The sequence below is a fragment of the Apodemus sylvaticus genome, chromosome 1 (genome assembly GCF_947179515.1).
Source record: "Apodemus sylvaticus chromosome 1, mApoSyl1.1, whole genome shotgun sequence".
NCBI lineage: Eukaryota > Metazoa > Chordata > Mammalia > Rodentia > Muridae > Apodemus > Apodemus sylvaticus.
In genome coordinates, this window is record NC_067472.1 from 4816095 (window position 1) to 4833286 (window position 17192).

The 17192-nt window shown below is 48.9% G+C and overlaps 1 protein-coding gene across 1 annotated transcript in view; it reads right to left on the bottom strand.

The window, feature by feature from the left end:
- Positions 1-3474: 3474 nt before the first annotated feature.
- Positions 3475-17192, bottom strand: part of Casp7 (caspase 7) — a 36880-nt gene continuing 23162 nt past the window's right edge. The window contains exons 3-7 of the mRNA XM_052182992.1: positions 12648-12784; positions 12083-12211; positions 9757-9932; positions 9309-9438; positions 3475-4993 (exon numbers count right to left, since the gene is read on the bottom strand). Coding sequence (XP_052038952.1) covers positions 4749-4993; positions 9309-9438; positions 9757-9932; positions 12083-12211; positions 12648-12784 — 817 coding nt within the window. The 3' untranslated portion in view covers positions 3475-4748. The remainder of the gene's footprint in view (positions 4994-9308; positions 9439-9756; positions 9933-12082; positions 12212-12647; positions 12785-17192) is intronic.

Sequence of the window (17192 nt, forward strand, 5' to 3'; positions counted from 1 at the left end):
ACAGACCTATAAGCCAATGGAATTTCCCGGTTCACATCAGTGGTGAGGTGTTGGCTGGGACTTTCCAAATATGTCCTTAGTGCATTTGTATTCATGATTTATGAATCCAAAAGAATGGCTTAACATCCGATCCTAAACAGTCCGAGGTCCATCAGGAAAGCAATCTATGGCCTGAGGGCACAGCAGTAAGGAGGGAGAATCTCTCCTGGGAGGCTACAAGGGCAGGAAGGGGGCTTGGAGGGGAGGAACAAGCGCCCAGGCTTCAATGCAGAACCCTTCTTTCCACCAGCGAGAACATACACCACCACCTTTGTACCTAGACATCTCAAAGCCTCCGATCACATCTGCAGACACTTTGAGAGCATACAAGGGATCCGATCACAACACTTGGCAAATGCTTATTCAGAATGGAGTCGGGCTTAGGAGTCGGAAGCTTATGGGGGGCCATGGGGGTGGGGGTGGGGCAGCACTAGGGCTCGTGACCTCAGAAGCTCAGCTACTGCCTAATCTCCAGATTCATATGCAGATTCATATGCTAGCTGTATTTGGAAGTGGGGCCTTTGGGAGGTTTATTAGTGGCTTTTCTAGTTACTCTGGTAACATACCTGGCAAGCAATTTAAGATAGTATGAGGGTTGATTTTGATTGCCAACCTGACCCAGCGGAGAGTCACTGCGAGGAAATCTCCATGTGGGATTATCACGACGAGACTGGTTCATGGATATGTCTGTGGAAAGGTTATCCTCTTCACACTAATTGAGGTGGGTGGAATCCTAGAAAAGGGATATTCTGAACGATGTAAGAGTGGGAAAAGGAACCATAACACCTGAGAAGAGTATGCACTAACTCAGTGCTTTCTTCTCCCAACTGTGGACATACTATGAGAGTTGCTTCACGTTCCTGTAGCCTTGACTTCCACACAATGATGGTGTCTGTTCTGAAATCATGAGCCACATGATCCCTTCTTCATTAGGTTGCTTTAGTTGAGGGTATTTTATCGAAGCAACAGAAATGAAACAATGGATTTTTCATAGTTCACAATTTGAAGGTCTGTCTATCATGGCAGAGTCCTTATATCACCTCAGGAGTCAGTCAAGAAGGGTGAACAGTTACTCAGTCAGCCATCTCCTCTGTTTCTTCAAGTCTGTCCTAGAGTCCTTCAAGCCAGCGAGATAACTCCGGATCCAGTCGGGCTAACCATGAGGGTCAGCTGTCACAGGGGGCACATGCTCCCTGATAGCAGTACTGAGGTCAGTGCAGAGAAAACCAACTACATAAACAAGCGATCCTCCAAACCGAGGAACACAGGCATTTAGAACTGGACGTGTTGAGGAAGCCTGCGGTGACCTGGGAGTGTCCCTGAGATGCTGGGACACTGCTCTTTGCCTTCCTGGCTCATTTCAGCCCTTGCCATTTCTGCATTTGCAGATCCAACCAAACAAAATCAAACATACTGAGCACGTGTACCGAACACGAACAGAAGGTTTTTCTCATCATCTCCCTAAACAATACAGTACTATGACATTTACAGAGCATTCATGTTGTGTCAGATGTTATGTGTAATCTAGACGATTTAAAACACACAGAGGGGGAATGGACAGAGTTCAGCAGGTATAGCTTGTCCAGACTTGAGATGCCCGTCACCCAGGTAAATTCTGGGTGGGGATGATGGCCTGTCTGTGACTGTACTGCCTGGAAGGCTGGCTAGCTAGACCCTGTAAGCTCCAGGTTCAGCTGAGAAACCCTGCCTTTGTGACAGGAAGCTTTTGTTACCATTCTCAGGCTGCATGTGCACTTGACCACACATGGGTACCTACACACATGAACAGATGCACACAAATAGACATGCATGCATGCACACCATATACGAATATAGAAAAATGACAGTATACAGGATATGCAGGCTCATGTGGGGACACAATGTCATTTGATGAAATCTGAGTATACTCAGATCTTGGTATCTTGGCAACAGGAACTAGTTCTCCCACGGATACTTACGGCCATGCTAAGACTGATGCTGGAAACCTGGACCTCCACACCTGCCCACCAGCCCACTGCTTTTTTGGGAAAGGTCCCAAAAGAAGAAAAGTTGGGGGGAAGGGTGTGCACCCAGGATACCAATAGGCAACCCCTGGTTATCAGAGACCCTGCCATCTAACACAGCAGGTGATAAATTACAAGACCAGACTGGAGGTCAGCAAGAGCCCATGACCTTTCAGGAAACACCGTGTCCTTTCTCACAGAGGACTTTATCTGCCCGAGGTTTGAATTGACACATGTGCAACAAATCCCACCACTTTATCCTGAAATCTGTTTTAAGCAATTCATAAACATAATGGGCTTATGACGGCTTACAGAAATGCGCTCAGGAATAAAGCTGTGGCCAATCTGTGAATGTATAAATAGCCAACCCCCTAAATAGGCTGGTGGCACCCCGAGGAAGAGGAACAGGCAGAGATCCAGACCTGCGTGCGCCATGCCCACAGACACCACACGGAACATCGCCTCCCTTGGGTGATGCATGACTACTGCGGTACTGGAGCACCCCTCCTCATGTGAAGACAGAGCTAAGTTACTCCCACAAGAGAAGCCTGGGTTCTCCCTACCGAGACCTGGGAAGGCATACTCTCACCTCCAGCAGCTTGTGTCTGCAGGTCAGACTATAGAAGGATGAGGACCAGCAGCTAAAGATGCTTGCTAGAAGCCTGGCAGCCAGAGTTTGATGCTCGGAACCCAAGTAAAGGTGGAAGGAGAGAACTGACTCCACAGAGTTGTCCTAACTGTCAAAAAGAAAAAAAAAAATACACCAACGAAATCTAACACCTGGGATCATTGTTGTCCCCTCTGTCAGAACCTACAAAGCAAAAAGCTAGAGCCACCGAGCTCTTGCTGCAAGGCCACTGTGTCTGAGTTTCTATGCTGGGGACCTTTAACGGCTAGCACACTATGCTTACCAGTCTGTGGATTATGGAAGCTGGAGGGTAGCAGACTGTCTAAGTTGTGATCTCTGATCATCTGGTGTATTTTTGATGGCAAGGACCAGGTCAAGTCCAACAAACTGATATTAAATGATTTTCTTTTCGAGAAGTTTACTTTTACAATACTTCCGCCCCCCCCCCCCCCCCAAATTAACAGGAGGTTGCCCATCCTAAACCACTTTACAGGCTGATCGACCCCATTTACAAAATGTTTTGTTTTTTTTTTGAGACAGGGTTTCTTTGTGTAGCTCTAATTGTTCTGGAACTCACTCTGTAGACCAGGCTGGCCTCGAACTCAGAAATCCGCCTGCCTCTGCCTCCCAAGTGCTGGGATTACAGGCGTGCGCCACTGCCCGGCCTACGTTTTGATTTCTAAGTGATCATGTGATTATTATGGTCTAGCTTCAGGATACAATTGCCTGTGATTTGTATGGTCCTCTCTCTAATTTCTAACTTCCCTGAATAACTTCAAGAAGAGATCAGACTGGACCAGTCAGGAGTTTCTGAAACATATTTTAATCAATAAATAGGAACATCTGTCAACCACTTAGGCGGGAAAAACAGGAATGTATGATGAATTCCAAAGAAAACGATACCTTGAGAAGAAAATGCCAAGATCTTTGCCTAAAATGTCATTTGTAGAACCAAAGATTATTCAGAAAAAAAATCTTGGAATATTTGAAAGAATTTCAGCTATATCTGAGGTACAAAAACATTGTCCTGCACATGAAGTGAAATGGGTTACTGTTTAGCACCTGTGTGGATGATCCAGCAGATCACTGAATAAGAATGAGTACACTGTAGCACGGCCAGAGGACATGGTTATTTAATTCACATTTTGGCCAAGGTTACCCCACCACTGCCCCTGCCTTGCTATCTCTGCCTCTGCTCTGCATCACAGGGTAGCGCAGTCCCCAGGCCCCACTAGCTGGCTTTCACGCACCCTGGTACGTTAAGGGGCTGGGGGATGTGGGCACAGGCCTGGGTGTGTCTTGGTGTCTGACTCAGTTCTGGCTTGGTTTCTATCTCAGACAGTGGCTTGTCCTGGGCATGGACCCAATCACCATAGCCCTCCACGGACCTGCCTTCGAGAAGGATGCCCTGTCATACTGATGACAGGGAACCAAACTCCTCTTACAGTCACACAGTGGCACGTGAGGTAACAGGCGTCTACTGCTTGGCTCTCTCTTAATTACCCACGTAAGTGAATTCCTTGTATCGACCCTTCTGCACTGATATTCCTAGAATGGCTTGTTTTTTGGATCGGGTCCTATATACTAGAATATTAACTGTCTTCTTGTCTCAGCAGCTACCTGGGAAGGTCTGCATAAGAATCTGTCCTACGCCACTGAAACAACCATTCAACCCTCTCACCAGCCGCCTTTTCCAATGGAGGCCGACAGGGGTCTCAGCTGCAGCCTTTCATCAAGAGCTGGGATTCTCCTCACCAAGTTTAACTATGACTCTGACTTTCCATCCATGTCATCGCTAATATCTTCTCCAGAGGTCATGCTCATAGCATGAAGGAAAAAAATAGAAATAGGAAATCAACCTTAAAGGAAAAGTATGAAGTCATCGGATGAACAAAGTTATTAAACATAAAAAAAAAAATCTGGAAACCCAGAATATCAAACATCACCAGAGAACTTCCTCCCTGCTGAATCAATGTACTTTCCTGAAATTAAATCCCCTTAACATTTCTGGATATTTTGAGAGCATCGAAAGAAAAAGAAAATAAAAACAGGATTCTTCAATGATCGACGGCAGATTCTCAGCTGGAGGGTGCTCGACGGCCGAAGTAGAGCTCTTTGGTGAGCATGGACACCATACATGGGATCTGCTTCTTCTCGTTGAAGCGCGGATCGTCACACTGGGACTCGAAGTGCCTGGCCACCCTGTCGTTCACCCTCGTCAGGATCTGCATGATCTCTAGGTCCTTGCCATGCTCATCCAGGATGGCGCAGAGGGCCTGCACAAACCAGGAGCCCTTTCCTGGGTTCCTCCAGGAGTAATAGCCTTCAGCCAGAGGGGTGAAGGGAGAGGGAGGGAGACAGGGGGAGAGAGGGGGGAGAGAGAGAGAGAGAGAGAGAGAGAGAGAGAGAGAGAGAGAGAGAGAGAGAGATCCATTAGCCAACCCTGAGAGCTGTGCCACCCACAGGTCGGAATGGACCTGCAGCATTGTACAGCACGGGTGTCTGGAGATCACCCCCCTCTACTCTCTCCTGTGTCAAAAGCAAGCACCTCAGGTGTGAAGCACTCTATGAAGAAGCTCAGAACACTTTGGGTGTTGCAGCATGGAAACCTAGCAACAGATGATGTCACTAGAGACCAGTGCATCTGTAGCTGGGATGGCTGAGGTACCTCACCGAGAATGAGGTCCGTGGAGAGACCCTGGGGAGGGGGCATACTTCACAGATACAGCAGAGGCAAGAGATGCTGGCTGCTTAGGGGCAGAGGCAGGCGAGGTTCCTGACCTAGGGCAGCGGGCACTGGTGGTCAACAGGTGTGCTTCTCATGGGCCGTACAAGGTATATGGTAAAAAAGCCAATTTGTAAGTTTTCCTGGGTTACCTGAGCCAGATGTCTTACAAGAGTGGGAACACCTCAGCTGACCTAGGTGCTGGGGAGGGAGTGGCAGACACGAGGAGGACGAGCAGGTCCCAGGGGGCCCAGGGACTCACAACAGTAGCTGTGAGACTCACAACAGCTCTCTTAACAATGCAGAGGTTCACTAGGCTGTGATCTCTGACTCCATCTCTGTCCTTCTGTGACTTCCTGCCATATTTGACTCTGAAGGAATCTAAACACATTGTTTGCCATTGGGAAAGCCAGGCAGAAAATGGGAAGATAGACCTCCCTGGGGGCATTTTCGCAAGGCTGGCAGATGACACACATTGACAAGACCACACTCTTACCTGGGAGCCCTCAGGGTCAGAGGTCAGAGGACATGAGCTTAGAGAGACAGACAGTCCCTGTGCAGCCTTACCAGGCCGCCATGCTGACCGAGATCCACAAGCCACAGCAATGGCATGTGGAATTTCATTCACTATCTTGGGGTAGACTTGGTAAAGGACTGCCTTGGCTTGTGACTTTTAAAGGTGGCCACCCGGCTGTCTGATGTCTTCGTCTAAGCAGCAGAGCTGAAGACCTCGGGCCACCACACCCAGGGAGAGGGGAGAGCGTGTGGCTCTCGGGTCATCAAGACCAACACAAAGGTGAGTTCCATTCACAGGGTAAGCTGCACAGCCCCTTTATCCTGCCGAGAGGCCCAGACCCAGGAGGGTGAGAACTGGACCAGCATCCCCGGCAGCCTTACCGCCCAGCTATGTCACAAGGGTTCAGTCAGCAGTGGCACACAGTAGGCTATCGCGAACTTAGAATTCTTGTCTGCAGTGAACACACTAGCAGCCACCAGCCCAAGCCAGGGACTGATGGGTAGTCAGTCACACAACAATGCACATGTCTGCAGACAGGGTGTCATTCAACCCAGTGGCCTGGTGGGCTGTGCGTGTGGAAGCGCATACAGATGCATGCACTACCATCTCCCCAGGTTTGTGCTGGTTAACCTCTGATCTCTAGGGCCCTGAGGTAACCATCTGACAGTGCAGATAACAATCCTGTGATTCCCCACCCGGAAACATTTTTTTCTCGTATTCCTTTATCAGGCTGCTTGGCAGCACACACAGGCCTTGGATAAGGGGCTCCTTTGTGTGCCATTCAGACTGTCACATGTTGAGCTGTAGACTGAATTGTGCCCCACCCCCCTCCTCAAGTTTACATGTTGAGGTTCTAGTCTACAGTATGACAACCTTAAGGATTTAAGTTAGTGAGGTCAGAGGGGTGGGTCCCTGATGTAGTAGGATTAGTGTCGTTATGAGAAGATATGTCAGAACTCTTCCTCTGGTTCTTTCCTGTGTTTTCTCTGCCATATGAGGACAGAGGAAGAAGGCAGGATTTATGAAGCAGGAAGAGGGGCTAGAGAGATGGCTCAGCGGTTAAGAACACTGACTGCCCTTCCAAAGGTCCCGAGTTCAAATCCCAGCAACCACACAGTGTCTCACAACCATCCGTGATTAGAGATCTGACTCCCTCTTCTGGTGTGTCTGAAGACAGCCACAGTGTTCTTAGATATAACAATAAATAAATCTTCAAGCTAGAGATAGTGGGCTCAACCAGAGTGGGAAATAAAAATAAAATAAAAATGGAAAATAAGTAAATATGAATCTAACTCATAAAAATACAAGATTGTCAGTCAAATTTAATTCAGATGAGCCATGAATTTTTTTTTTTTTTAAATAAAGCAGGAAGAGAGTCCAGAGACCAGTTGGCGCAGACATGGATGTCTGTTGACCCAAGACAACTGACACATCTGTGATCCACTCGGTCTTGTCCAGCAAGTGCACTGGGCATTAGGCCTAGTTCAGACTGATGACTGAATTCAGCAGTCAGCCATGGAAGTAACTTTTAAAGAAAGATTTCTTATTTGCCCCTTCGAGGTATTCGCCTTCCTCCCCCAGTTCCTCCAGACCTTCTGGGAGCAGCAATGCCTCCATGCTGTGTTTCCTCACACTGACTCCTGCCAATGTTTGCACTGTCAACCTCCAGGAAGGCCAACCTACCTTCTACCCTTTACAGTGCTTAAAAGTGTGACTTTAGCATACTCACAGAACCCATCCGTACAGCCTGCCAGAGCTGGTTTGGTTCTGTTTTTTTTTTTTCCAGATACACTGACTCATTTAGTGGAACTAATACCTCTGCATCGAGTCTTTGCAAAAGTCCTGCAGCTGGGGGAATTCTCATCCAACGAGGGGGCTATGCCCAACAAAGGAAAGGCTTGTCCTGAACAGACTCAGGCAAACACAGGGCTCGGTAAATAACAAGAAACCACACTCATTCCTGGCATTGCGTGGTATCTGCCATGGTCCCAGCCTAAAGAATCCTGGTCTGTGACTCAATGCAAAGTCTGGGCACTGAAATCTGATCTTTAACATATTTCTGAAGCTCACCTAAGTTCAATTAATTTTTCAACTGCAAAAGCAACAACGGTTTTCTTCATTTCCTACACAATTATTATAAGGACGATGGGAGAGATGGTTTAAAATGATCTAAAATGACGTAATTTTTATGATTATATGCATAATTATTGTTTTTGTGAAAGTCTGCCATTATTGTTAATCCTAGTAAAACAAAGGGGCAGAATTCTATTTCCTCAAGGAGAGGAATGAGTTCTGTGGCAGGCAGAGTAGTGGTCCCCGGAGGTGGACACACCTAACTCTGGAAAATGTGACCATGTTACAACTCCATGACAAAAAAGACTTTTCAGATGCCATTAAAATTTGAGACTCCTGATGAGGAAATGGTTCTGGATTGCCAGGTAGACCCAGCCCCAGGGAGGGAAGAGGGATGAAAGAGAACCGTGTTTGCCTGGAAGAGACAGGGAAGAGACGGAGAGAGTGAGGAAGGGTTTTCAATGGGGAAGGGCCACAGGCCAAGAGATCTAGGAGCTCTAACATGCTAGGAAAAAGAGGAAACAGATTTCCCCATGTGATTCCAGCAGAGAGGCCGCCCTTCTCTTTCCTCTGGGATTCTGGCCTCTAGACCACCAAGATGATGTCTATGTGACTTGAGTCACTCTGTCTGTAGGATGGACTGGGCATCCGTTATCCGCAGTGCTTGGGCATGATGAGTACAGGCACCTCAGGCTTCAAAACGATAGGCTACTGCTGGAACAGTGTTTCTTTCTTTCTGGGTTGTTTGTATGTATGTATGTATGCATGCATGCATGTATGTATATATGCATGTATGTGTGCATGCGTGTCTATGTGCTTGTGCACAAGTGGGTGAAGGAACCTGTGTCCACGTTGGGTGTCTTCCTGAATTGATCCTCACTTTAGTTTTTTAGACGGAGTCTGTCAGAATTTGGAGTGTGCCAACCCAGCTGAGTGGCAGGGCAGAGAGCCTCCAGGATTCTCCTTCATCTAAGCACCCGGTGCTGGGGTTACAGGCACCCAGAGCTATGCTTGGCTCTTACTTAGATGCTGTGGATTCAGTCTTGGGTCCTCATGCTTGAACTGTAAGTGGCTTAGTCACCGAGCCAGGTCCCCTTGGTTGGGGCATTTCTAGCAAGGAAATACGGTATCTGACATTCTCCAGAATCCAAACTTCTGAGTGGGATACTGACACTCAGTTTTAAATCTTCAAACGGTTTGTGTTAGAGGTGCTAAAAACTCTAATTAATTACCGTAGTAACAAGAGACTGACAGAGCCCTCACACCTGCATGCTGACGGAGGAACGTGGATTGGTAAAGGTCAGCAGACAGTGGACAGGGTACCTGGAACCGTGGAGTAAGCAAAGAGAAAGTCGGCTTCCACGGGGATCTTGTGCCGGGGACTAGCGTCCGTGTCATTGATGGGCCCTGAGTCCGTCTGGATGCCGTCATCCAGCTCCGTCCCTCGGCAAGCCTGAAACACATCAAAGGAGAGATGAACGGACTGGAAGGGAGACTGCTTGTGCCATTCTCTGCTGTGCCCCAGGAGCCCTGGCTGGCACACCAGGAGTCCAGTGGCCAGCTGATGAGCAGATAAGCACCTGACTGAGTCAGATGACAAAGCGAAGCCTTGTAGATACAGCAAGTGCCCGTGCCAACCATTTCTGGGCAGGAAGCCCCGGCCCCAATTTGCATATCCCAGAGAAACAACAAAGTTGGTTTGTACTGATAACACCTCCCCTGCACTCTGTTAACTTTTCCCACAAGCAGTCCCACTGGCCTTCAAAAGCACCTGAATGAAGAAGAGCTTGGGTTTCTCTAACAGGGTTTTGCACCGGTCTCCCCTAAAATGAGCCGTCAGATCCTTTATGGGTGTCATGCCGTCTTTCCCGTAAATCACATTCTCTTCTCCATGGCTTAGCAGGACGCAGACAAAACACGCTGAGTTGCTGTGGTCCTCCTCAGAGGCTGGAAGGAAGCAATTTACACTGAATGTCCTGGGGTGGGCTTCAGACACGGGCCGGGGAAGAGCATGGTATGGGGCCCTTTCAAAGGACTGGGCTGAGCCCCCTCGGCAGAGACTGTGGACCCATGGGAGAATTCTAGAATTTCTCTCAGGTGGAACCCAGGCACCACAACAGACACTAGAGGACTCCAGGGAACAGAGGAACATAGCCATTCCTAGGGCTGGCAGTAGCTGTTAAATATATATAAACATGCATAGAACTGGCTATGAAGGCCAGGCTGGTCTCGAACTCCAGCTTCCTGAGTGCTAGGATTAAAGGTGTGCTCTGCTAGCCACGCCCAGCAATAGCAACTGCTTTTTAAGTGAGATACATAGGAAACATCATGCAAGCATTTGTTGAAGAAAAGAAAATGTTGGGTCAAGAGGAATAAGTTGGTCATAAAAAAAAGGGGGCAAATGGTGTAAGATTTCACTTTGGTGAGATATGAAAACAAGTTCATGGAGGAAAAGCAGAAGTTGGGGAGGGGTGTCTGTGGCTGGGGGAGGGGAGACAGTGGGTAGTTAGGAGATAGGTCGTACTGGTTATGGAAGAAGTCCTACCAGGTGAATGTGTTTAACTCCACTGAACTGTACTCCTTAAAAAAATGATTAGGACAGTGATTTTGTATTACACGTAACTATATACATGGGAAGGACCCTAAGTTCGCATGCCATGGGGACACATGCACATCCATGTTTATGGTTGTATGAGTCACAGTAGCTAGGGGGCAGAATGCGCCATCAACAGAAAGTAGACACAGGAAGCATGTCCGTACATACAATGGAGTTGTGTGTATCCATAAAGAAAACTGCAATCATGACATCACCAGGAAAACTGACAGAACCGGAAAACATGTGTTAAGGGAAACTAGCTAGTTCAAACACAAAGACCCACATTTCCTCTTGTTCGTGGATCCTAGTTTTAGAAGTATGCAAGCCTGTATGCGTGTATGTGTGTGCATGTTGGTTACAGAACTTGAAGGGAGAGGGGAACAGAGGCGTTAATGGGGGTGGGTAGGATGCGTAGGATACAAAGGCAGGAGGGAAGACAGCAGAGAGGGGCAGGGGCACCATGGAGCAGAGTGGGGGTTGGGAGAACAAGTACAATGACACGCAGACATTTGAACCCATTACCCAGCATGTAAACTACAAAGTTAAGAGGAAGAAGTATCAGATGTCTGTCAGTACAGGGATTAGGAGAGGAATCGTGGAGAACACAGCTGACTGGCCTGACCTCAGCTTGCTTATGCCTGTGACACTGACCAACCTACTAGTGGATACCATAAACAGCCATTCAGGGGTACCTCCTGGGTGCTGGCACTCATACAGGTACTTTATGGGATTATATTAATATTTAACTGTGTGTGTGTGTGTGTGTGTGTGTGTGTGTGTGTGTGTGTGTGTGTTCAGGTGCCTGCAGAAGCCAGAAGAAGGCATCTGGGCCTCTGGAGCTGGAGTATTGGGTGGCTGCGAGCCATCCAACATGGGTGCTGAAGAGCGAAGTCAGGCCTCTGCAGGAGCAGTTCCGTACACACTCTCATTCGGTGAGCCATCTCCTGGGCTCCAAGAAGTCAATTAAAAGGAAAAAAGCACATAAAACTTCCTCTCTCAGATCTGTAGTTAAGGAAAGCTGATGCCCTGCTGTCTGATGAGCAGGTAGGAGGAGTCTGCTTTCAGGTTCGTGCCCCATGTATGAGAGCACCACAGTGGCATCCTTAAGGCACATCCAACTCATGGTTGTGGGGAGCCTGCACCACAGGACAGCTACGGACTCAGGCTCAATACAAAGTGGGAAACTTACCTAATTCTTCTAGGACTGGCTTTGTAACTCTACACGGTGCATGAGCATAAATTTTGCAGATGTCAATGCAACATCACTATGTTCAAAGGTTGGACAGGCCTGGTATACAGTGATAAACACATCTCTCTGGGAGGTGGGCATAGCTCTTGGAGTATCGTCTGGTCCCTAACTTACTCTCCAGTCTCTCTGTCACGCTGTCCAAAGCCCATCCACACAATTACAATGTGGTCTGTCTACAACCAACATTCTAGAGTCTACACCCTGTCCCTCTAGGTGCCTGGGGTGGGACAGACAAGGGCAGCTCACACTCACCTTTTCTAAGCAGATCTTGCATCTTTGCACAAGAGCAGTCATTGTGGACGGACACTTCAAACCCCAGGCTTTTGAAGCACTTGAAGAGGGCCTCTGCATCTTTGTCCGTCCCATTCCGGACATCCATACCTGTGGGGGTAAGGCAAGGAGCAGGGTGAGCAACAAAGACCAGGCTCCAGCCAGACCAGGGGCCTGTGGGCTCCAGCAGCAATCCCTGAAGCAGAGACAACACCTTTCAGCATTACAGCTTAACCACACACGTGACACCAGAGGCAAACTCCCAAGGACCCAGCCTCCACCCAAGGTGAGCTTCCTCATGGTCTTGGGATGGCCAGTACTGGCTGCCAATGTCACATGAACCAGAAGCACCCAAGAAAAAAGGCCATTTTATCCCAGAGACAGGAAAGTAACTAAGGCAGGTTCCTACAGTACACGGCGGGGCCTCAGACCGAAAATTCTCTGCACCTCTCTCTCCAGGTCATGGGGAGCCGCCCTCAGATGAATGTCTGGTACAATGTGGAGGAAGGGGGAGGGTCAGGAGAGGCTGGCCCGGCCCCGCACCCACCTGTCGCTTTGTCGAAGTTCTTGTTATTTATGATGATGCATTTGCCCATCTTCTCGAAATCCATGCGGTACAAGTAAGTGGGTGCTTGGTCGCGGGTGGTCTTGACGGGGCACACGGAGGCATTTTTCTTCTTTTTCCTTGGGTTACAGAAAGACAGTCAGAGGCTGTTGAAGCAGTCTGGGCAGCTGTATACTCAGGGAAGCCTGGGTATTTGTGAATTGAAGACCCAAGGTGGACAGATGGTTCTGTTTTAACTGTCATGTTTAAATGGAACAGGGCTCCAGGGTAAATTTCAATAGACGTCAGAAAATGCAAACCACAGTCACAACGTGCTGGCACAGTACGCTTCCCAGAGTGGCCACGCTGAGGGAAATGGGTGGCTCAGCATCGGCCATGGACTTGTAGGGCTGGTGGGGGTCTGAGGCGTCCACTGTGTAAGGCCGGCAGGACCCACTAAGCTTACACAAACAGCAACCGCATGGCAGAACAGCCGCCTTGGGTCAGGCAAAGGTTTACTAAAAGACAGGGCTACACTGTTCACCATATCCCAGAGAGGAAATACCCCGTCGTCCTGCCTACAGTAAATGGCTGAACCGAGGAATATTCAGCTAACAGGTAAAACAGAGACAATGAGCCAAGACAGCATGCAGCACACGGGCCAATATCCTAAATGGAACCCAGCGCAGAGCTGATACGTGAACAACCACGCAGACTTAGGCACCTCACACTAAAAGTCTGGAGAGCCTCAGAAACCAGAGGAAGGCCAACCCTATTTCTTTTCCCTTTATTAAAAAAAAAAAAAAGTGGTATGTTTATGTGTGAGCACATAAACACATGTGAGCATATGTGTGTGAGTGTGCTCACCCGTGTGTACCCATGGATACCATCAACATCAGATGTCTTCCCTATTGTTTTTCACCATTTTTAAAAGACAGGTCATCGCTTCTCGGCCTTTTGGCTAAGATCATGTGTAAAAGGCAGGTCCTCTCTATGAGCGTGGCGCTCACTGCTTCAGTAGACTGGCCCGCCAGCGAGCCGCTGGACTCACTGTCCATTTTGCTATCCAGTGCCTGGGTTGCAGACGCTTGCTGCTGGGTCTAACTTTTATGTGAGTGCCGGTCAGAGGTCAGTCCTTAGGCTTGCAAGCGAGCTCTCTACCCACTGAGCCGTTCCCCTCCCCCCAGGCCCTCATGTGTTTTGTACGGATTGGTGATGGCTACACAGGTTGGCAAAAATTCTCATGTGTACATACACTCTGTATGGATGAATATTTTAATGGCACTTACAGTAATGGGAGGGGGAGCAGTGATTTTTAAAGGAACATTAACTTTTCCCCATCCCCCAAACAACTATGGAACTATTGCACAAAGGCACACAGGGGCTTCACAGGATCTGTGGGATCATCCCAAAGCCGAGGGCACCTTCAGATCTGGCTGGGATGTGACTCTCCAGGAGCCAGCGGCCTGCTTTGTGCTTCCTCTACAGAGCACCTTGTTTGAACACTGCCTTTGATACTGAAATCCAGGGCAGGGCTCCACTTCTCAATTTAAATCGGAGAAGCTGGTGAACAATCCCAGACCTTTTGTAAACAGGTCCCTGACCCGGTAGCCGCCAACAAAACCGGCTCTGGACTGGCTTTCGCTGGTGTTCTGAGGCCTCGAAAAGAGCCAGGATGTGAAGAAAATGAGAGAAAACTTAAGGCAGGAGGGAAATCAGCTCTTTAACTTTATTTTAGGGCTCGATTGATTCCTGCACCCAATAGCCACCTAAAGGCCATCTGGGAACTGTGCAGGTGGCAGGACGGCCCAGTCTGGAGGACACTTTACTCAGGAATACCCTTTAAGAGGCACAATTCAACTTCTGTCTTCTGTGGAGAGAATTCTATGGTGAGGGGCTAGCCAGGTGGCTGAGCAGCGTGACCCCAAGTTTCATCCCTGGACTCTACTGGTGGAAGGCCAGGACTGACTCTGGCAAGATGGCCTCTGATCTCCACACACAGGCCACGGCGTGTGTACACGCATGTACGCACACGCGCCCTCTCCCAACAGCTCCCCAATTCCCCCATATATTAAATGTCATTTTAAAAGCTCTACACTTTCTAGGATGACAGCCACGTCTCAGACATGCTGCAGCTCTCCTGTCATTACGATCCCAGGAACGTGCAAAACAGAACCAGCAAGAGTCTTTTATAAGGAAAAGGGCTGGAGCAAATGGTACATGGGGATTCGAAGGTCGCTGCTTCTGCAAGAGCAGAACCTGGCTCGCTACCTCATCATTTAATAAAACAGTTATTAATTCATTTGGTTAAAAAAAAGGAACAAGACAGGGAATAAAGACACACATATGTAAACACAGTAACACAGGCTCCAAAAAGTACCTTAAAAACTGAGTTGCAAGAGATGTACAGTTCTAATACCTTACAAGTATCTCAGAAGGGAGGCAGGGACAATTTCCCTTCCCAAACCTGTCCCTACATTGAACTCCTCAAAATAATTAAAATTACAATTAATTAGTATGTGTGTGTGTGTGTGTGTGTGCGCGCGCGCACATGCCATGGTATAGGTGTGGATGGAGGTCAGGACCATTTGCAGGAATTGAGCCTCTACTCCCACTAGTGTTTCTGGAGGACCGAGCTTGGCCGTCAGGCTCCGTGGCAGGCACCTTCGCCCTCTGAGCCATCCCGTCAAACATAAACTTCTATTTCTCAAAATGAACCTAAATCGCTTCCTCTCGCAGATTTGGGTCACTCGGTATTAATCATTCCTTGTAGCTGAGATAGTTTTCTGTCAAAGCCAGATCTGCCCAGACCACAGATGTACACCAGAGGGTGATTATCCCCCACTCATCGCCGTTACATTTACCTTTCTGAGGCGAGCCGGCTCTGCACAAGCAAGCGCTGGAATCAGCTTACAGCATGGAACAGAGCCAACAGTGGACACCCAGAAGGATGGAGGGATGCCCAGGAAGACAGAGGGACACCAGGAGGACAGAGGGACTCCCAGGAAGACAGAGGAACGCCCAGGAGGATGGAGGGATGCCCAGGGGCCGCTGTACATATGACACTGCATGAACAGGTCTGAGAATGTCGCCGGCCATCTAAGAGTGCTGTGGTCTGGGGCACCATCTTTTCTGGATCTCTCTCCCTTTCACGCCCACCCACTATCTCTTAGGTCCCGTGGGGATAGCTACCATATTGGTACAAATTAGTTTCTCAGCTGTCCCCCTGGTCATTTAGTTACAGTCATAGAGTCAGTCTCCCACAAGTGGTACAAATGGGAATTTCTGGTGACCGTTTTTCCACATGTGGCCTGGGAAGTCCAGATAGCAGGCTGGCAGAGACTGAGCCAAGCCAAAGAATCAGCAAGCAAAGGGGAGGCTGGGGAGGACCGTGGGTGGGTGACATACAAGTCCAAGGCTCCAACTGCTTCAGCGTCGCCCAAAAATAGTGACCAGGGGGCCGGACAGAGTCTCTGTGGTTAATGCTGCTTGCTGTTCTACAGCATTCAACTTTGGTTCCCAATACCCAAGTCAGGTGGCTCACAACCACCTGTAACTTCTGTTCCGGGAATGGGATGGCCTCTTCTGGACTACACTATAGACTACACATGTGTGATCATGGAGACGTGCATGCACACACACCTACATAAAAACAAGAAGAGAATTTAAAGACCAACAAGTAGTACGAAACTCCATTCTAGGCTTCCAAAGGCCCCTGTGGTTTCGTTCCTGGTCTGATCCTGTTTGGAGCCCTCCTTCCCAGGCCCAGGCATGCAGTGAGTGACAGCTCACGAGGCTCTCAGAGCACCACAGTGGGCTCATGCCGTGTCCAGCTGCCCATCCATCTTGTGCCTCTGCACATGGCCATCCTGACAGCTGCCCATACCATCTCCAATCTAATGCCTGTAACCTCCTCATTGGCCTCTAGGTTCTGATCACCCGCTTCTGTGCTCTTCCTCCAGGAGAGTGCCAAACAATTAAGACCCAACAAAAGCTAAATCCAATCATGTTTGTTCCCTGCCCAGAGCTACCCAGTGGGCTTCCATTGCTGAGAAAGATGCCAACATTCTGGCCTCTGCCATATGCCTGATGGTGCCACATTCCTCCGCACTTTTCTTCCAATCATCCCACCGTAGACAACCATGAACTACTGGCCTATCCTGTGCTTACCACAGGTCCTTGCTATTGCTCTCTCCCCTGCCTGGCATCTCGTGGTGCCGCAGATCACACACTACCTCCCTTTGGTTTACTGGGGCCACCACCCTTCACCACCAGTCAGGGTCTTGTCTCTGATTTAGTGTATGCATCACATGTCACCTGACCTCGATTACAGAGTCACCATCTGTCCTGCCAGAGGGCGAACACGGTTTCCTTTCCCTCTCTCCCAAACCCCAGCCCTCCCTGTCTGGATTCAACATCTCCATATGCTGTCTAGGCTGGCCCTGACCATCTGGGCACATCCCAGCCCCTGGCTGAGTGTAAGCAGAACTCACAAATGCCCAGGGCCTTCAGCTTGACTAGGTGAGCACCCCACTCACCTGTGGGCCA